Source organism: Chrysemys picta, chromosome 10 (genome assembly GCF_011386835.1).
Source record: "Chrysemys picta bellii isolate R12L10 chromosome 10, ASM1138683v2, whole genome shotgun sequence".
NCBI lineage: Eukaryota > Metazoa > Chordata > Testudines > Emydidae > Chrysemys > Chrysemys picta.
The window spans coordinates 45910915-45932142 of record NC_088800.1 but is presented as its reverse complement, the minus strand read 5'-3'; the positions used below and the strand labels follow the sequence as shown (position 1 = coordinate 45932142).

Sequence of the window (21228 nt, the reverse complement as noted above, 5' to 3'; positions counted from 1 at the left end):
AAAGGTGCAGCATAGTGCCCTTTTAACACTATGCTGGGGTGCTGATTCAGTACTGACTCATTGGGAAAATGATAATCTATTGATTCACCAACACTACTTACTACTGCACGTGGACATTTTCCTTCAGTAGGTCTCCCATCTACATGCCAACCCAGGTTCAGTTATGAGATCTGACAATCACATGTGCTGGTTAGGGTCCAGAGAAGAGCAACAAGAATGATTAAAGGTCTAGAGAACATGACCTATGAAGGAAGGCTGAAAGAATTGGGTTTGTTTAGTTTGGAAAAGAGAAGACTGAGAGGGGACATGATAGCAGTTTTCAGGTATCTAAAAGGGTGTCATAAGGAGGAGGGAGAAAACTTGTTCATCTTAGCCTCTAAGGATAGAACAAGAAGCAATGGGCTTAAACTGCAGCAAGGGAGGTTTAGGTTGGACATTAGGAAAAAGTTCCTAACTTAGCAGGGTGGTTAAACACTGGAATAAACTGCCTATGGAGGTTTTGGAATTTCCATCTCTGGAGATATTTAAGAGTAGGTTAGATAAATGTCTATCAGGGATGGTCTAGACAGTATTTGGTCCTGCCATGAGGGCAGGGGACTGGACTCGATGACCTTTCGAGGTCCCTTCCAGTCCTAGAATCTATGAATCTATGTGGGTCATTATCATTCATGGATTTAAAATCAGCTAAGATCTATAAGCTCTTCATAGCTGGGGAAAAAAGTAAATACATTTTCTGATGCCACAGCAAGGTAAGAGGAAGAAGTGGTTACTCACCTTGTGCAGTAACGATGGTTCTTTGAGATGCGAGTCCCTAGGGTGCTCCACTGTAGGTGTTTGTGGGTCACTGCGCTTCTGATTGGAGATCTTTGGTAGCAGTGTCCGTTCGGCCTGCACATGTGCTCTCTCCTCCTCGTGCTGTGCCTCAAGGCTAATTAGTGCTGCATGGGCAAACCACCCTCAGTTCCTTCTCTACCACAGAGTCCCTATCAAGAACTCTGAAGTAGAGGGCAGGAGGGTGGGTCGCGGAGCACCCATAGGGACACACATTTCAAAGAACCATCATTAACTGCACAAAGTAACTTCTTCTTTGAGTAGTGTGCCTATAAGCTCCATTGTAGGTGACTCCAGATCAGTATCTCTAATGGGAATGTGATTGGCTGTACCCCAGGGGTGAAGCCTGGAAGCTGTTTGAACCGCTGTGCCCCCTAACTATTCAGCTGGGTTGGCCTCTTCCTTCTGCTCTGCTGGTAACACACAGCCAGACCAGATCCTCTGGGCCCTGTTATCACTCAACATGACAGCAGGTGGCACCACACACCCAACTGAGACACCTGAGTGCTTTACCTAAGCCACTCATGGACCAACAAGGGAGGTACCAGCCAATTTCTCAGCTCCCGAGCCTTGCATCCCTACTGGAGTATAAACCCAGAATTATGCCATCATGCATTGCACAAGGTTCTGTACAGTGCAAGCTCATTAAATTAGTCTGCTTTCCCCCTTGATGTGGGAAAGATATTCAACACCTTTGTTAACAGAGCTAAGATTCCCTAACACTTCACTCAAAAACACACTGGTTAAGATAAAACATAAAATAAGTTTATTAACTACAGGAAGATTATAAGTGACAGCAAATAGATCAAAGTAGATTACTTAGCAAATAAACAAAAATGCCATCTAAGCCTAACATACTACACGGGATTTGAATCAAACAGTCTCTCACCCAGTTAGATAGTACAAGCAGTTTGTAGATGTCTCATACACAGGCAGGATTTCCTTCTTTCCTGCCTGGGACCAGCACTTCCCCAGTTCAAAGTCTTTGTTCTTCCAAAGGTATTTTCAGGTGTTGAGTTGTGGAGAAAGTGAGGCTCCTTGGTGATGTCACTTCCCATTTTTATAGTTTTTTCTATAGGGCGGGAAGTCCTTTGTTCCAAGTCAGGTTCCCAGCCCAGTTTGTGGAAAAATACAGTACCAAAATGGAGTTCAGTATCATGTGGTCTAGTCACATGCCCTTGCATGCCTCGCTGAGTCATAGCAGCCATTATTCATAGGCTGGCTGAATCTTTCCCATGGCCCATTGTCTTTGCTGATGGGCTATTCTACTTGGATAGGCCATTCATGTGCTGGCTAGCCTGAATGCCAATGAACTTTTGGGTGTTGCCCAGGGTGAGCACATTTGAAATACAAATACATAGTCAATTTTCATAACTTCAGATACAAAACTGATACATGCATACACATAAGATAATAATATTTAGCAAATTATAACTTTTCCATAGACATCTCACATGACACATTTTGCACAAGATGCATCATAATTATGTCATAATCATATAATAACTATACCATTATATAGTGAATATATAGGGCAGTTACAGGGAGGTCGGGGCTTCAGAGTCGAGTCTGTTATGGATAATAATACGGCAGAGCTGAAGCTAGTGTTGGAAGCAGAGTCCCCAGTAATTGCATAGTATTCTGTGAAGGTATGTACAGACACCCAGGTGGCTGATCTACAGATTTCTGAGATGGCGACATTCTTGAGGAAGGCAACAGAGGAAGGCAAACTGACCTCATGGAGTATGTGCAAATTCCAGATGGAGGTGCTATCTTGAGATGGTCGGTACTGAGGGCGTACATACGGATGCTGTCTTCCTGGAAGCGGCATGGTCTACTTTCCTGTACCTGACAGGCAGTACTGCTGCTTCGATGCCTGTGTCCTTGGGGTCCTTAGGCATATCAGCAGTATCTTTTGCACTGGATCCATGTGGTCTATCGTACCATGCTTAGATGCCTTCAGTGCCATCAGTACAGAGGAGACCGAATATGCCAGGGATCTCCTCTAGCTGGTTCAGGGCTCATTATGAGGGCTCGAAGCTCTCTTTTTGGAGGTCTTACACGGAGAGTCTGAGGATTTCTTTCTCGGTTCACTGGCCTTGGAGTTTAGAAGGAACTGAGGGCGGTTTGTCAGCACAGTGCTAATTAGCCTCGAGGCAGAACATGAGGCAGGGGGAGCGGATGTGCAGGCCAAACAGACACTGCTACCAAAGATCTCTGTTCAGAAGCGCAGGGACGCACATAAACCTAAAGTGGTGCCAGGGCCGGCTTTAGCAGGTGTGGGGCCCCGCACCGGGACGCGAATTGTCTCGCGCCCCGGCCCCGCCCCGACTCCGTCCCCTCCCTGCCCCATTGGATCCCTCCCCAAATCCCCGCCCTGGCCCCGCCACCGCCCCCTCACTGCCCCACTGGATCCCTCCCCAAATCCCCGCCCTGGCCCCGCATCTTCCCCAAGCACGCCCGCCTTCCTCCTCCTCACCCCTCCCTCCCAGGCTTGCGCTGATCAGCTGTATGGCGGCGCAAGCGCTGGAGGGAGAGGGGAGAAGCAGGACGCAGCTTTTTTTTTTTTTTTTTCCCGCTCCGCCGGCAGCCCCGGACGTTGCTGGGCCCTCTTAGGCGCAGGGCCCCATTCCAGGGAATTGGACCTGAGTGGAGCACCCATAGGGACACTACTCGAAGAAGAACTAGGCTATTTCTAAGGCAAGAAAATGTCTTTCCTGTTCACTTGAACAATGTTTGTTGTTATCCTTCGAGTCTCCTAGCATTCTGCAGACAATAAGGTGTTTTCATCTGCAAATTGTAGAATATTACTTCTCTGTTTATAAATCAAACATACCTATATAAAAACAAAATGCAATCACTGACTGTTAAGCAGTCTCGTGATGGGTCCACATGACTCTTTCATACGGAACAAAGCAAGAGCTATGCTAGACATTGCTTCCTTCACTTACAGCCCTACTAGCCAGTTCTACACCTCCCCCACATGATCCTGGAAATATGGTATGCTGGAGCAGGTCAAAGAATCGATGGGGCATTCTTATGCCCCAACTATTCTGCACCTGAATGGGAGAGGCGCAATCCATGCTCCATAACACAGCACTCAGTTCTGAGTTTCAGACTTACTGATCCTAGGAAACTGATGTGCTTTCTACTGAAAAACCTGTTTAGATGTCTAGGACAATCTGGAGCACTTTTAACTATATCAAATAAGCACATGTATTTTAAAATTTTATCCATGGTCATGTATGATGAATCCAAAAGTATCTAGGCTCCAAACCATCTACTTGCAAAGAAATACAAGTAACAAAACCATAGGTCATCAGCTTGAGGAAAGGAAAGGAGTTCCTTCATCTTCATCCTAAGCATACAAATAACTCACTGTACCTTTGAACTTCCTGTTGAATTTCACCAAAATCAATACAAAAAATGACATTGCAGATATTAAGTCAATACATGACATCCAGATTTTAATAGCAGAAAAAACAATGCAACTTACTTTTAACTTTGAACCAAACAACAGACAATCTGCTCTTCTTACTATCTTCAACCATTTATGGGCATCAATTAATGAAAAACCTTCCTGAAATTAAGCAAAAAAATAGTGACTTGTACAGAAAACCTGTAAAGCAGAAGGACCCAGTTATGCAAGCTAATAAACTGACCCTGGTCAGTAAATGAGAAAATATTTACAACATGGATTTAAGGCAGAAGAAATTATTTCAGAAATAAAGAATGTAAAAACAAATCTTACAATATTTTTCATTCAAAATATATAATAAACAATATTTATCATACATAAACATAACACATATTTACATGTACAATATAAAATTTCCAGGATTTCTTTTGTTTTTACCTCAGTATGAATTAAGTTTAAAAATATATCTTCAGCAGTACCAGTACATTAAACTAAAATTTTATTTTTAAATATATTTCATAATTCATACATAATGAAAGACAATTTGACTTGTACTATATAATGCCTTCCACAAAGAGCTTTGAATTCTACTCACAAATCCCATGCAGTAGCCCTAGATGGCAGCAGAGGGCATGCAAGTTTTGAGAATGTGATACCAGTGGGCTCGTCTTAAGCTGAGAAAGATACTTAGGTATTTTCTTAAGATATACTTAAAGAAAACAAAAACATTCTATCAAATTATTAAAGCTTATGCTCCAATTATGTTGATTGGGAATCTCCTCACATAAGCAGTACATTAAGCTACAAAGTTTAGCTTGTGGTACTAATTTAGGAAACTGATAAGCTGACTGTACAAATATAGCATACACATTGGCTATCCATGTCAAAGCTATTTCACAGAGTGTTGTATACTCAGCACTAGACTTCCACCATGGAACTCTAGTACACTACTGTCCAGGTTAAAAGAAGTTTAAACATCACCTGAAATACTCTAGCGGGGGGAAATGGTCAATCTATTATCTCCAAGCGAACAGCAGAGGCTAACAGCGGGAGTTTGCCTGGGAGCTGTCCGAGAGGAGGTACGTTAAGTGCTGCATTAGGGGGGCTGTGTTGGTGGGCCTTGAGTGGGCCTGACTGGTATATAAGGGCAGTCAGCAGCGAACCAGCTGAGCGGCGAACAGCAGAGGCTAAAAGCGGGAGTTTGCCTGGGAGTTCGCTTGGGGAGAGCTCACTGAGGCTTTCATCTGCAGGTTTCTCTGAGTAGTTCCTGCAACAGTTGAGGAAGCTCTTAAGAGGACGGTGATATGGAAGGTGAACGATCAGCTGTTGTAACCTGCACAGGTTGTGCCATGTTTGTCTTTCTTCCACAGGACAGAAGCGACTTTGTCTGTACAAAGTGCAAGCTGGTCTCCATATTGGAAGAGAAGGTTCGAGGCCTGGAGAAACGAGTATCGACTCTGCGTTGCTTAAGGGAAAATGAAGATTTCCTGGACAGACGTCAGGAGATGCTTCTACAGCCACAATGTTCTGAAGATTCAGAGCAGGTGCAGCAGGGACAGAAGGATTGTGAAGAGGTTTGGCAGCATGTGACCTCCAGAAGGAGAAAGAGGAGCGTCCATGCACCAGCAATGGAGATACAGGTGAGCAATCGTTTCCATGTTCTCTCTACAGGTACTAATGCGGAGAGTGGACTAGATGACCCATCTGAGGGAAGGGAGCAGAAGGAGACTCCACCGATTGGAAGGCAAAAGATGCACTGTCCTAGGGATGGGGGTTCCACGACCACCACTCCCAAGAGGAGGAGGAGGGTGGTGGTGGTCGGGGACTCCCTCCTCAGGGGGACTGAGTCATCTATCTGCCACCCCGACCGGGAAAACCGAGAGGTCTGCTGCTTGCCAGGAGCTAGGATACACGATGTGACGGAGAGACTGCCGAGACTCATCAAGCCCTCGGATCGCTACCTCTTCCTGCTTCTCCACGTGGGCACCAATGATACTGCCAAGAATGACCTTGAGCGGATCACCGCAGACTACGTGGTTCTGGGAAGAAGGATAAAGGAGTTTGAGGCGCAAGTGGTGTTCTCGTCCATCCTCCCTGTGCAAGGAAAAGGCCGGGGTAGAGACTGTCGAATCGTGGAAGTCAATGAATGGCTACGCAGGTGGTGTCGGAGAGAAGGCTTTGGATTCTTCGACCATGGGATGGTGTTCCAAGAAGGAGGAGTGCTAGGCAGAGACAGGCTCCACCTAACGAAGAGAGGGAAGAGCTTCTTCGCCAGCAGGCTGGCTAACCTAGTGAGGAGGGCTTTAAACTAGGTTCACCGGGGGAAGGAGACCAAAGCCCTGAGGTAAGTGGGGAAATGGGATCCTGGGAAGAAGCACAAGCAGGAGAGCGCAAGAGGGGAGGACTCCTGTCTCATGCTGAGAAAGAGGGACGATCGATGAGTTATCTTAAGTGCCTATACACAAATGCAAGAAGCCTGGGAAACAAGCAGGGAGAACTGGAAGTCCTGGCACAGTCAGGGAACTATGATGTGATTGGAATAACAGAGACTTGGTGGGATAACTCACATGACTGGAGTACTGTCATGGATGGATATAAACTATTCAGGAAGGACAGGCAGGGCAGAAAAGGTGGGGGAGTTGCGTTGTATGTAAGAGAGGAGTATGACTGCTCAGAGCTCCGGTATGAAACTGCAGAAAAACCTGAGAGTCTCTGGATAAAGTTGAGAAGTGTGAGCAACAAGGGTGATGTCGTGGTTGGAGTCTGCTATAGACCACCAGACCAGGGGGATGAGGTGGACGAGGCTTTCTTCTGGCAACTAGCAGAAGTTGCTAGATCGCAGGCCCTGGTTCTCATGGGAGACTTTAATCACTCTGATATCTGCTGGGAGAGCAATACAGCGGTGCACAGACAATCCAGGAAATTTTTGGAAAGTGTAGGGGACAATGTTCTGGTGCAAGTGCTGGAGGAACCAACTAGGGGCAGAGCTTTTCTTGACCTGCTACTCACAAACAGGGAAGAATTAGTAGGGGAAGCAAAAGTGGATGGGAACCTGGGAGGCAGTGACCATGAGATGGTCGAGTTCAGGATCCTGACACAAGGAAGAAAGGAGAGCAGCAGAATACGGACCCTGGACTTCAGAAAAGCAGACTTTGACTCCCTCAGGGAACAGATGGGCAGGATCCCCTGGGAGAATAACATGAAGGGCAAAGGGGTCCAGGAGAGCTGGCTGTATTTTAAAGAATCCTTATTGAGGTTGCAGGAACAAACCATCCCGATGTGTAGAAAGAATTGTAAATATGGCAGGCGACCAGCTTGGGTAAACAGTGAAATCCTTGCTGATCTTAAATGCAAAAAAGAAGCTTACAAGAAGTGGAAGATTGGACAAATGACCAGGGAGGAGTATAAAAATATTGCTCAGGCATGCAGGAGTGAAATCAGGAAGGCCAAATCACACTTGGAGTTGCAGTTAGCAAGAGATGTTAAGAGTAACAAGAAGGGTTTCTTCAGGTATGTTAGCAAGAAGAAGAAAGTCAAGGAAACTGTGGGCCCCTTACTGAATGAGGGAGGCAACCTAGTGACCGAGGATGTGGAAAAAGCTAATGTACTCAATGATTTTTTTGCCTCTGTCTTCACGCACAAGGTCAGCTCCCAGATTGCTGCACTGGGCAGGACAGCATGGGGAGAAGGTGACCAACCCTCTGTGGAGAAAGAAGTGGTTCGGGACTATTTAGAAAAACTGGACGTGCACAAGTCCATGGGGCCGGATGCGCTGCATCCGAGGGTGCTAAAAGAGTTGGCGGGTGAGATTGCAGAGCCATTAGCCATTATTTTTGAAAACTCATGGCGATCGGGGGAAGTCCCAGATGACTGGAAAAAGGCTAATGTAGTGCCCATCTTTAAAAAAGGGAAGGAGGAGGATCCGGGGAACTACAGGCCAGTCAGCCTCACCTCAGTCCCTGGAAAAATCATGGAGCAGGTCCTCAAGGAATCAATTATGAAACATTTAGAGGAGAGGAAAGTGATCAGGAACAGTCAGCATGGATTCATCAAGGGGAAGTCGTGCCTGACTAACCTAATTGCCTTCTATGATGAGATAACTGGCTCTGTGGATGAGGGGGAAGCAGTGGATGTGTTATTCCTTGACTTTAGCAAAGCTTTTGATACGGTCTCCCACAGTATTCTTGCCGCCAAGTTAAAGAAGTATGGGCTGGATGAATGGACTGTAAGGTGGATAGAAAGCTGGCTAGATCGTCGGGCTCAACGGGTAGTGATCAATGGCTCCATGTCTAGTTGGCAGCCGGTTTCAAGCGGAGTGCCCCAAGGGTCGGTCCTGGGGCCAGTTTTGTTTAATATCTTTATTAATGATCTGGAGGATGGTGTGGACTGCACTCTCAGCAAGTTTGCAGATGACACTAAACTAGGAGGCGTGGTAGATACACTAGAGGGTAGGGATCGGATACAGAGGGACCTAGACAAATTAGAGGATTGGGCCAAAAAAAACCTGATGAGGTTCAACAAGGACAAGTGCAGAGTCCTGCACTTAGGACGGAAGAATCCCATGCACTGCTACAGACTAGGGACCGAATGGCTAGGTAGCAGTTCTGCAGAAAAGGACCTAGGGGTCACAGTGGACGAGAAGCTGGATATGAGTCCACAGTGTGCTCTTGTTGCCAAGAAGGCTAACGGCATTTTGGGCTGTATAAGTAGGGGCATTGCCAGCAGATCGAGGAACGTGATCATGCCACTTTATTCGACATTGGTGAGGCTTCATCTGGAATACTGTGTCCAGTTTTGGGCCCCACACTACAAGAAGGATGTGAAAAAATTGGAAAGAGTCCAGCGGAGGGCAACAAAAATGATTAGGGGTCTGGAGCACATGACTTATGAGGAGAGGCTGAGGGAACTGGGATTGTTTAGTCTCCAGAAGAGAAGAATGAGGGGGGATTTGACAGCAGCCTTCAACTACCTGAAGGGGGGTTCCAAAGAGAATGGAGCTTGGCTGTTCTCAGTGGTGGCAGATGACAGAACAAGGAGCAATGGTCTCAAGTTGCAGTGGGGAGGTCCAGGTTGGATATCAGGAAAAACTATTTCACTAGGAGGGTGGTGAAACACTGGAATGCGTTACCTAGGGAGGTGGTGGAGTCTCCTTCCTTGGAGGTTTTTAAGGCCCGGCTTGACAAAGCCCTGGCTGGGATGATTTAGCTGGGAATTGGTCCTGCTTTGAGCAGGGGGTTGGACTAGATGACCTCTTGAGGTCCCTTCCAACTCTGAAATTCTATGATTCTATGATTCTATTAAGCTATTGCCTAATCACAGATTTCCCTTGCCCATTAGCTTCTTGGGATATAGCAATGAAAAAGTTGAAGTGATGTACTTATTTAAGTTATATAGATTACATCTTTTAAAAGCTGTGTTGGCAAAAGAATTAATGTGAAATAGCTATGTATTGTAAATAAATTTAGATTTCTCAATAAATAAGTCAGCAGGATCTCAATTGAACAGGTTTTATTCATTCGTCACAAACAGTTTAGAGGAGCATGAAAGACCCCTAAAAGGATTTCTGAGGCAGACAAAGATAGGAGAAAATCTCAAACTGGACAAATGGCAATGACAAAGCTCAGAAGAATATTTAGAGAGGCAGAAGGAAGATGAAATGAAGGCAAAGATGGAGGAAGAGAGTTAAAAACAGCACAAAGGGAGTTAGCTAAGCATGATGTGAGCTGTACATGATCTGAAACTGTACCAAGTGTAGGCCTGTTGACTCAAGCCAAGTGTTTCTATTTGAGTTTATTACATAGATATTTACTGAAATAGCATAAATCCCCTAGAACTAGGGTTCTCAGACCTTTTCTCAGTGAGGACCATATCTTAATAGAGAGATGGTCCATGAGACAATCTCTTCCCCCATTCTTGAATGTATAGCATGCTTGTGGAAACTACTACAGTTGCTTACATGCAAAAGTAATATCAGGAAAGGATTAAATGTATTTTAGCTACCTTTCAATGAAGATCAGCAACCAGAAACAAGGAAGAGAGCCAACACCATTTTACCAGCCAGCTTTCCTCAGACTACCATCAGTCCACAGACCACAGTTTGAGAACAGCCCGCTCAGGAGTCAAACATAAGTCAAAAGGAAACAACTACAAAAAATAAGGAAGCAGAAACAATCTAGCAAACAACAACAAATCATAATATCAGATGCAGAAGCAATTCCTGAACCAAACTGGCTGGTATGAGTCACCAAGAAGCCAAACAACAGAAATGTCAGACCACAAAATTAGTTTTGTCATGACCAACATACGATTTTATTACTGTTTCTTCCCCTCAAGAATAGGATTTTGAATCCTGCTAGCTGAAAAAGGCAGCTGTGATGGGGTCGCTGATAGAATCATCCTTGATTGCTAATTTTCAGCAATAGCTGCATACAATATATAAAAGGGAAGAAAGACAAAAAAAGTGGATGTAGAGAAACTGAGGGTAGAGATAAAGAAATAAAGGGAGGGAAAAGGGAAACCCAGAAATCCAGTGGAGGGTGAGAGACCCCTCTGCCCCAAAGAAAAAAAAGTGCTTTCAGCATCAGCTAAGAGAGAGGTAGCTGAGTTACCTTTTTTCACTATATATAAATATGTTTGAATTTATATACCTAATGACATGAATATCTCAGAAGACATGCCTAGTAAAGCAACACCTGACCGGTCTTATTGATCAGAACTGGTCAGTACTTCAACTACCTCACCCCTTACTCCCATTCCTGCATTGTAGGTTATTAGGTTGTACTGGGGAGTCAGTAGATGGCACTCTTTTCTCCAAGTGAGAGCTAAACCAATGTACCATGCCTCAGATAAAATTTAAAACCAAAATGCTGAGTACCTATTATAGTCATTAAGGATACCATGTATCAGGGGGTAGCCGTGTTAGTCTGAATCTGTAAAAAGCAACAGAGGGTCCTGTGGCACCTTTGAGACTAACAGAAGTACTGGGAGCATAAGCTTTCGTGGGTAAGAACCTCACTTCTTCAGATGCACCTCTTGCATCTGAAGAAGTGAGGTTCTTACCCACGAAAGCTTATGCTCCCAGTACTTCTGTTAGTCTCAAAGGTGCCACAGGACCCTCTGTTGCTTTTTAAGGATACCATGACACTTTTCCAGCGAATACTGGCTAAATTCCATTTTTGTAACTACAGTCCACATATCTACAATTCTACCTCTTATTTAATTGAATATGGTATTCTTGAATTCCTGTCATGTTATTACACATACAGTATTTCTAAAGAGCCCCAAACTGTTGCATTTGGGCACACTTCACATGGTTTAATTATCATTTAGCAACATGAGAATTGCCAATACCAGATCAGACCAATGATCCAGCTAATCCACCATCCCATCTTAGGCAGTAGCCAGTTTCAGAAGAGGGCACAAAATCTCCATAATGGACAATAATAAAATAATGTGCCCACAGAGGAAATTTCTTGCTAATCCTAGGCAGTCAGTGGTCACACAATTCTCTCTAAAGTATACAGAAGTAGTAGGAGATTACAAATGTATCCATTCTGGTATGCCAAATTTCCAAACACATTTTAAGTTGAGACATGTACATGTTTTGAATATCCTAATTTATATTCATTCTGTTTGACCCACTGGGGAGAAGATAAGATTTACATGCTGAGATGCAGTGAGTTAAAACAACACCTACCGTAAACGGTATAAAAATACCCCCAAAACTTCTAGAGTATTGGGTAGCATTTTACATTAAGTATTTCTAAGTTAACTGTACACTGTACAGTGTACTCAGAGATACTCAGCCTAATTATGTTCTTAGTTATGTAGAAATTGACCCACAATACAAAGTATTACTTAGCACTGAATACGGAGAAGTATTAGTAACTTACTGGCTAAAAATATACTGTGTGCACATAATTTTTTTAATTAAACGTTTGAACAAAATTCAGACAATGTTAAACTATATTTTTCTTTGCTGCCCATTACTTCTGGTCTAACCTTCAGTGGACGTGTAGAACAAGTGATAACCATCCTCTTTACAACAGCACTTTACTTATTTGAAGACTTATTCAGTCCTTCCTCAGTCTTCTTTTCTCAAGAATAAACATGCCTAGCTTTTTTAGCCTTTCCTCATATGTCAGGTTTTCTAAACCTTTTATCATTTTTGTTGCTCTCCTCTGGATTCTCTCCAATTTGTCCATTTAGATTCCACCAGTGCTGAGTCGAGTGAAACAATTACCTCCCATGTTTTACATACCACACTCCTGTTAATACACCTGAGAATGATTTTGCCTTTTTCACAACAGCATCAGGCTGTTGACTCTCATTCAATTTGTGATCCACTATAAGCCTCAGTTCCTTTTCAGCAGTACTACTGCCTAGCCATTTTGTAGTTGTGAATTTGATTTTTCCTCCCTAAGCATAGTACTTTGCACTTGTCATTACTGAATTGTTGATTTCAGACCAATTCTCTAATTTGTCAAGGTCTTTTGAAGTCTAATCCTGTCCTCCAAAGTGCTTGCAACTAGACATGCCAAACTTGTGAAAAAAACGCAGAAATTGGGCTTGCTTTTGGCTTTATTGGCTTGTGATTTGCTTGTTGGCAAGTTTTTGAGTTATAGCTTGTTGCTTGTTTGGCTTGTTGCAGCCTCTTGCTTCTTCTTCTTCTTTTTTTTTTTTTTTTTTTTGATAGGCTCCCAGCAAGCAGGGGCAAGGGGGGAGAGAGAGTCAGGGGTGCACAGCGCGCCCACCACAGTCCCAGACTGCACTCCAGGGGATCTAGTCATATAGAGTGTTGAGGTTCTTAGGTATTGGCTTGTTTTGGCCCTATTTTGAAATGGGATTAGCTTGATTTTTGGCTTATTGTGAAAGTTGGGGTGGTTATTTACTGCGTGAAAGTTGGCAACTGTACTTGCAACCCTCCCAGCTTGGTGTCATCTGCAAATTTAATAAACATCGTCTCTACTTCAGTATCTAAGTTATTAATGAAAGTATTGAATAGTATCAGACCTAGGACAGACCCGTGTGGTGCCCCAGTAGATACATCTTCCCAGTTTGACAGTGAACCATTGATAACTACTGTGAGTAGTCTTTCAACCAGCTATGCACCCACCTTATAGAAATTTCATCTAGACCATATTTCCCTAGTTTGCTTATGAGACTGTTATGTGGGACTGTGTCAAAAGCCTGACTAAAATCAAGATACATTCTGTCTACTGCTTCCCCCCACTTCCATTTGGCTAGTAACCTGTCAAAGAAGTAACTTAGGTTGGTTTGCCATGATTTATTCTTGACAAATCCATAATAGGTATTACTTATAACCCTATTATCCTCTAGGTGTTTACAAACCGATTGTTTAATAATTTGTTCCATATCTTTCCAGATATCAAAATTAGGCTGACAGATCTATAATTCTCTGGGTCCTCTTTGTTCCCTCTTTAAAGATAGGTACTATGTTTGCCCTTCTCTAGTCCTGTGGGACTTCACCTGTCCTCCATGAGTTCTCAGAGATCATCACTAATGATTCTGAGAACTGCTTCAGGTAGTTCCTTAAATATCTAGAGTGAATTTCATCAGGCTCTGCTAATTTGAATACTCTAATTTATCTAAATATTGTTTAATCTGTTCTTTCCCTACTTTGGCTTGTGTTCATTCTCCCTTGTTAATATCAATTGTGTTAAGTATCTGATCAGAATTTACCTTTCTGCGAAGACTGAAGCAATCACTGGGAAGCTACAAAAAGAATGTGATTAGCCTGGGATGGGAGGATATCATTTTGGTTGACTGTTTCATTTATGAAGGAACACTGAGGGCCTGTGCCCAGTACCAGGGAGTCTATTAGACTCATAGACTTTAAGGCCAGAAGGAACCATTGTGATCATCTAGTCTGACCTCCTGCACATCACAGGCCACAGAATCTCACTCATCCACTCCTGTAATAGACCCATAACCTCTGGTTGAGGTACTGAAGTCTACAGATCATGATTTACAAGACTTGAAGTTACAGAGACTCCACCATTTACTCCAGTTCAAACCAGCCAATACTGGAAGAACCTAGTGCAGAGAAGAACGGGTTGACAGAGAACTTTAAGTTGTGACATTAAGGTTTGCTTTAAGACTGTGGGCAGAGTTATTTAGAATACTAACAAATAAACATGCAACGGGGGTGCTTTTTATGTTAAAAAGGTGCCAGTGGAGTAACTGCTGAGACCCTCCAGGAGAGGGCATAAGAACATAAGAAAGGCCATAATGGGTGAGACCAAAGTTCCACCTAGCCCGGTATCCTCTCTTCCAACAGTGGCCAATTGCCAGGTGCCCCAGAGGAAATGAACAGAACAGATAATCATCGAGTGATCCATCCCGTCGCCCATTCCCAGCTTCTGGCAAACAGAGGCTAGGGACACCATCCTCGTCCATCCTGGCTAATAGCCATTGATGGCCCTATCCTCCATGAATTTATCTAGTTCTTTTTTGAATCCTGTTATAGTCTTGGCCTTCACAACATCCTCTGGCAAGGAGTTCCACAGGTTGACTGTACGTTGTGTGAAGAAATGCTTCCTTTTGTTTGTTTTAAACCTGCTGCCTATTAATTTTATTTGGTGACTCCTAGTTCTTGTGTTATGAGAAGGAGTAAATAACACTTCTTTATTTACTTTCTCCACACTAGTCATGATTTTATAGACCTCTATCATATCGCCCCTTAGTCATCTCTTTTCCAAGCTGAAAAGTCCCAGTCTTACTAAACTCTCCTCATATGGCAGCCGTTCCATACCAATAATCATTTTTGTTGCCCTTTTCTGAACTTTTTTCAATTCCAATATATCTTTTTTGAGCTGGGGCGACCACATCTGCACACAGTATTCAAGATGTGGGCATACCATGGATTTATATAGAGGCACACCGGTATTGATTTTATTTATTTATTTTCCGTCTCATTATCGATCCCTTTCTTAATGATTCCCAACATTCTGTTAGCTTTTTTGACTGCTGCTGTACATTGAGTGGATGTTTTCAGAGAACTATCCACAATGACTCCAAGATCTCTTTCTTGAGTAGTAACAGCTAATTTAGACCTCATCATTTTATATATATAGTTAGGATTATGTTTTCCAATGTGTATTACTCTGCATTTATCAACAATGAATTTCATCTGCCATTTTGTTGCTCCGTTACCCAGTTTTGAGAAATCCTTTTGTAGCTCTTTGCAGTCTGCCTGGGACTTAAGTACCTCGGGCCTGGTCTACACTAGGAGGTTATGTCGAATTTAGCAGCGTTAAATCGAATTAACTCTGCACCCGTCCACACAACAAAGCTATTTAGTTCGACACAGAGGTCTCTTAAATTCGACTTCTGTACTCCTCCCCAACGAGGGGAGTAGCGCTAAATTCGACATGGCCATGTTGAATTATGGTAGGTGTGGATGGAAATCGACGCTAATAGCTCCGGGAGCTATCCCACAGTGCACCACTCTGTTGACGCTCTGGACAGCAGTCCGAGCTCGGATGCTCTGACCAGCCACACAGGAAAAGCCCCGGGAAAATTTGAATTCCTTTTCCTGTCTGGGCAGTTTGAATCTCATTTCCTGTTTGGACATCGTGGCGAGCTCAGCAGCACTGGCAACAATGCAGAGCTCTCCAGCAGAGATGGCCATGCAATCTCAGAATAGAAAGAGGGCCCCAGCATGGACTGATTGGGAAGTCTTGGATCTGATCGCTGTGTGGGGCGATGAGTCTGTGCTTTCGGAGCTGCGATCGAAAAGACGGAATGCAAAGATCTATGAGAAGATCTCCAAAGCCATGACAGAGAGAGGATACAGCCGGGATGCAACGCAGTGCTGCGTGAAAATCAAGGAGCTGAGACAAGGCTACCAGAAGACCAAAGAGGCAAACGGACGCTCCGGATCCCAGCCCCAGACATGTCGTTTCTACGAGGCACTGCATTCCATCCTAGGTGCGGCCGCCACCACTATCCCACCACTGACCATGGACTCTGAGGATGGGATATTGTCGACGCCCGCTTCCTCTGAGATGGTAGTGGACGGGGAAGATGAGGAAGGAGATGAGGAAGACGAGGCAGTAGACAGTGCTTACAACACTGATTTCCCAGACAGCCAGGATCTCTTCATCACCCTCACAGAGATCCCCTACCAACCATCCCCAGCCGTTAACCCGGACCCAGAATCAGGGGAAGGATCAGCCGGTAAGTGTTTTAAACATGTAAACATTTATTTTAAACAGAACATTAATATTAACTGTGGGTTTTTCCATGATTAGATTGTCCTAGGCACTTAAAGGTTTAGTCTGTGGCAGTGCAACTGCTGCAAAAAAATCTAACAATGTCCGGTATATCTTGATTGGTTTGCCCTAGGCGCTCTACTGTTTAGTCCTTGCAAGTGCAGCTACAGTAAAATTCGGTCTATATGTCCGGGGATAGAGCAGAAATCCTCATGGGACATCTCCATGAAGCTCTCCTGGAGGTAATTGGAAAGCCTTTGCATGAGGTTCCTTGGGAGAGCGGCCTTGCTGTGTCCTCCGTAGTATGAAACGTTTCCGCACCAGGCTATCATCAAGTACTCAGGTATCATTGCCTTGCACAGCATGGCGGCATAGGGCCCTGGTCTTTGCAGGCTTTCCCGAAGCATGCGTTCCTTGTCGCTGTCTGAAATCCGCATCAGAGTGATGTCGCTCATGGTGACCTGCTTTGAATTACGGGAATGTTAGTATTGGGACTGCTTGCCTGTTCCTTTACAGAACTGTAACCGGAGGTTTACAGCCATGCGGTGGAGGCGGGAGAGGGGCAGCATAGAGGGATCTTTCCCGGGGACAGCCGCGAGGGGGTGGGACAGGGGCAGAGTTCATGCTTGCCGGATTGCTGGCAGCAGGAACTGGGCAACGCTAGGAGCATTGCTTTGAACTTGAAAGTAGGGCAGTGCTATTATTAAAGTTTTAAGCTGCCACAAGTCTACAGCTTACCATGTCAGCCCGCTACCCAAATTCCGCTGTCCTGTTCCGCTTCTGTGATCTGCACTGCAAGACCCCAGGGATTGAATGCGAAGGCCGAAAATTCGACCTGGTCCTGAGTGCGCATGTGATAGGTGCTGTGCATGGTCTTGTTCACAGAGAAAGACTATTTTCTTTGTTCACCAAAAAATTTATCTTTCTGAGGAATTCACTCCCTTTTTCCCATCCCACAGCTGTGACTGTCTCCCGACCTACCCGGTCATCAGACTCCCAGAGGCTGGCGCAGATTAGGCGTAGAAAGAAAAGGACACGGGACGACATATTCTCAGAACTTATGGGCTGCTCCCGAGCCGAGGCAACCCTGCAGACTCAGTGGAGGGAGAACATGTCCCAATACCAGCGAGCACACAGCGAACGGGAGGAGAGGTGGCGGCAGGAAGACCAGCAGGCGACTCAAAGGCTGCTTAGACTAATGAGGGAGCAAACGGACACGCTCCGGCGCCTTGTGGATGTTCTGCAGGACCGGAGGCAGGAGGACAGAGCCCTGCTGCAATCTATCAGTAACCACTGTCCCCCGCCACAAAGTCCCATACCCCCCTCACCCAAAGTACCAAGAAGGAGGGGCTCCAGAGTCCGTGAAAACTGTCATTCTACCCCTGTAGACTGCTCAAGTGGCAGAAGGCTGTCATTCCCCAAAATTTGATAATTCCTTTCCTTCCCGCCTCACCCAAGCTCCCATCCCAGTTTCATCCCCTAACTGTCCAGTTGCTAATAAAAAATACGTTTCTGTTAATTACTGTTTCCATCATGTTTTTTTAGAGGACAGTCTGCTTTAAGGGGGGGGGTAGGGGGTTGGTACAGACACGGGGGCAGGTTCAGCAGCAGGTCACACACACAGTGCAGTCACTAGGCACCCTGGTCAGTCTGGGAGGTGGTTTTCATTGTCTGTGTGTGGGGGGGCTATGTGACTTTGTGGCGTGGGAGGGCGGTTAGAGATCTTATGCTGCGGTCCTTATCCTGGATCACAGAGCCACGCAGCAGCGGATCTGTAACCGTCCTCCCCCTGCCACAAAGTCACATAGCCCCCACAGACAGAGTCCCGAACAGGAGGGGTGGCAGGCTACGTTGAAACAATCAGTCCGCCAGTGCGGACCACTGTAGAAGAAGGAGCCTGTCATTCCTCGAGTTTAGAAGCGACCTTTGCATCACTACACTACACCCGCTCCCCACCGCAGTCTGTGTCCCAGTTTCAACACTTTACCGCGAAAACAGTAATAAAGAAAACGTTGTTCATTAACAAATTTTCAGTGATTTTATTATTAAACGTGGGTTGGAAGGGGGTGAACGGGGTATGAAACTGGAGAGGATAGTGAACATTCACTGGGTAAAGAAACGGGGGCAGGTTCAGCTTCTCTGTAAACAAACTAAATAGTCACAGGTTACCCTGCTCACTGAGGAACCTGGCTTTCAAAGCCTCCCAGATGCACAGCGCGTCCCGCTGGGCTCTTCTAATCGCACGGCTGTCTGGCTGGGCGTAATCAGAAGCCAGGTGACTTGCCTCAATCTCCCACCCCGCCATAAAGGTCTCCCCCCTTGCTCTCACAGAGATTGTGGCGCACACAGCAAGCTGCAATAACAATGGGGATATTGGTTTCGCTGAAATCAGAGCGAATCAGTAAACTTCTCCATCTCCCCTTCAGACGTCCAAAAGCACACTCCACCACCATTCTGCACTTGCTCAGACGGTAGTTGAAGAGTTCCTTTTCACTGTCCAGGGCGCCTGTATAGGGCTTCATGAGCCAGGGCATTAGCGGGTAGGCTGGGTCCCCGAGGATCACTATAGGTATCTCCACATCCCCAACAGTTATTTTGTGGTCCGGGAAGTAAATACCTTCCTGCAGCCGTCTAAACAGACCAGAGTTCCTGAAAACACGAGCGTCATGAACCTTGCCCGGCCATCTGACGTTGATGTTGGTAAAACGTCTCCTATGGTCCACCAGTGCTTGCAGCACCATTGAAAAGTAGCCCTTTCGGTTAATGTACTGGCTGGCCTGGTGGTCCGGTCCCAGGATAGGGATGTGAGTTCCATCTATAGCCCCACCGCAGTTTGGGAATCCCATCGCGGCAAAGCCATCTATGATGACCTGCACGTTTCCAAGGGTCACTACCTTTGACAGCAGTACATAAATAAATAAATAAATAAATAAATTAATGGAGATATCCCATCTCCTAGAACTGGAAGGGACCTTGAAAGGTCATCGAGTCCAGCCCCCTGCCTTCACTAGCAGGACCAAGTACTGATTTTGCCCCAGATCCCCAAGTGGCCCCCTCAAGGATTGAACTCACAACCCTGGGTTTAGCAGGCCAATGCTCAAACCACTGAGCTATCCCTCCCCCCCAACGATTGCGTTGGCTACTTGCATCACAACAACCCCCACGGTAGATTTGCCCACACCAAAGTGGTTCACAACTGACCAGTAGCTGTCTGGCGTTGCAAGCTTCCAGAGGGTTATGGCTACTCGCTTCTGGACAGTCAGGGCTGCTCGCATCCGAGTGTCCTTGCGCTTCAGGGCAGGGGACAGCAACTCACAAAGTTCAAGGAAAGTTCCCTTCCGCACGCGAAAGTTTCGCAGCCACTGTGATTCATCCCAGAACTGCAGCACTATGCGGTCCCACCAGTCCGTGCTTGTTTCACGTGCCCAGAATCGCCGTTCCATGGCATCAACATGACCCAGTGCCACCATGATGTTCACGGCGCGGGGTCCCGTGCTTTGCGAGAGGTCTGTGCCACTCTCAGACTTCATGTCCTCATCGCGCTGCCGTTGCCTCCTCGCCCGATTTCTCAGAATCTGCCTTTGGAAAAGGTGGATGATAAGGTGCGAAGTGTTGACAACGGCCATAACTGCAGTGATGGTCGCAGCGGGCTCCATGCTCGCAGTGCTGTGGCGTCCGCGCTGTCACTCAGCAGAAAAGTGCGCGAACTGATTGCCCGCTGGCACTTTCAGGGAGGGAGGGCGGGAGTGACGGTTGGATGACGACAGTTACCCAAAACCACCCTCGACACATTTTTTCCCCTAGCAGGCATTGGGGGCTCGACCCAGAATTCCAATGGGCAGTGGGGACTGCGGGAACTGTGGGATAGCTGCCCACAGTGCACCGCTTCCAATGTCGACGCTTGCCCCGTTAGTGTGGACTCACACAGTCGAATTACTGTCCTTAGTGTGGATACACACGTTCGACTTTGTAATATCGATTCCACATATTCGATTTAAGTGAAATCGAAGTACTCTCGTAGTGTAGACATACCCTTGAGTAGTTTTGTATCATCTGCACATTTTGCCACCTCACTGTTTACCCCTTTTTCCAGATCATTTATGAATATGTTGAATAGGACTGGGCCCAGTACAGACCCCTAGGAGACACCACTATTTACCTCTCTCCATGCTGAAAACTGACTATTTATTCCTACCCTTTGGGCATAGCTGTGGTCTGTTGGGCTGCACTTAGAGACAGAGACCTCTGTTACAAACAGTTATTTAAGTTCTTAAGTTTTAAGTTCAAATATTATTTGAAAAATATTTTTTCTGTGCTGTTTACATTTTAGAAAATGTTGTCTTCACATTAATCATAGAGGGCTCCAAAGGAAAATCTCATTCATGTGTAAATTTAGAAGTTGTGAACATTAGGCTTAGAATGAAACTCCAATCACACTTTCAACTACTAACTTGTGACCAGCACCTGCAGTAGAGGAAATTTTCCTTGCCTGTTATTTTTCATTCTTTGAGATCTTCTGTAGCAGGCTAGATGTTTGGGTTATAGTTCCAAGGATCTGACTGGTTTAGAAGACTGAAGACAGAATAACATCTTAGTATTCATGTATGATAGGAACTGAAATATACAAGATAATGATGTAGGACCATAGACAAGACATGTCACCTAATTTTACTGTTCTGTAAAATAGACATTATGAAAATTAGTGCTTCTAAAGCATGCTTAATTCCTGTGATTAAAAGCTCT

The 21228-nt window shown here is 45.3% G+C and overlaps 2 protein-coding genes across 2 annotated transcripts in view; one reads left to right on the top strand and one right to left on the bottom strand.

The window, feature by feature from the left end:
- The window catches only part of REC114 (REC114 meiotic recombination protein), a 110109-nt gene that overhangs the window by 53329 nt on the left and 35552 nt on the right, over positions 1-21228 (bottom strand). The window contains 2 exon segments of the mRNA XM_065558600.1: positions 3992-4013; positions 4347-4411. Coding sequence (XP_065414672.1) covers positions 3992-4013; positions 4347-4411 — 87 coding nt within the window.
- On the top strand, positions 11356-17994 carry LOC135973780 (uncharacterized). The gene is made up of 2 exons (XM_065558598.1): positions 11356-16450; positions 17445-17994. The coding sequence occupies exons 1-2, from the start codon at positions 15874-15876 to the stop codon at positions 17912-17914; spliced, it is 1047 nt and encodes a 348-aa protein (XP_065414670.1). The 5' UTR covers positions 11356-15873; the 3' UTR covers positions 17915-17994.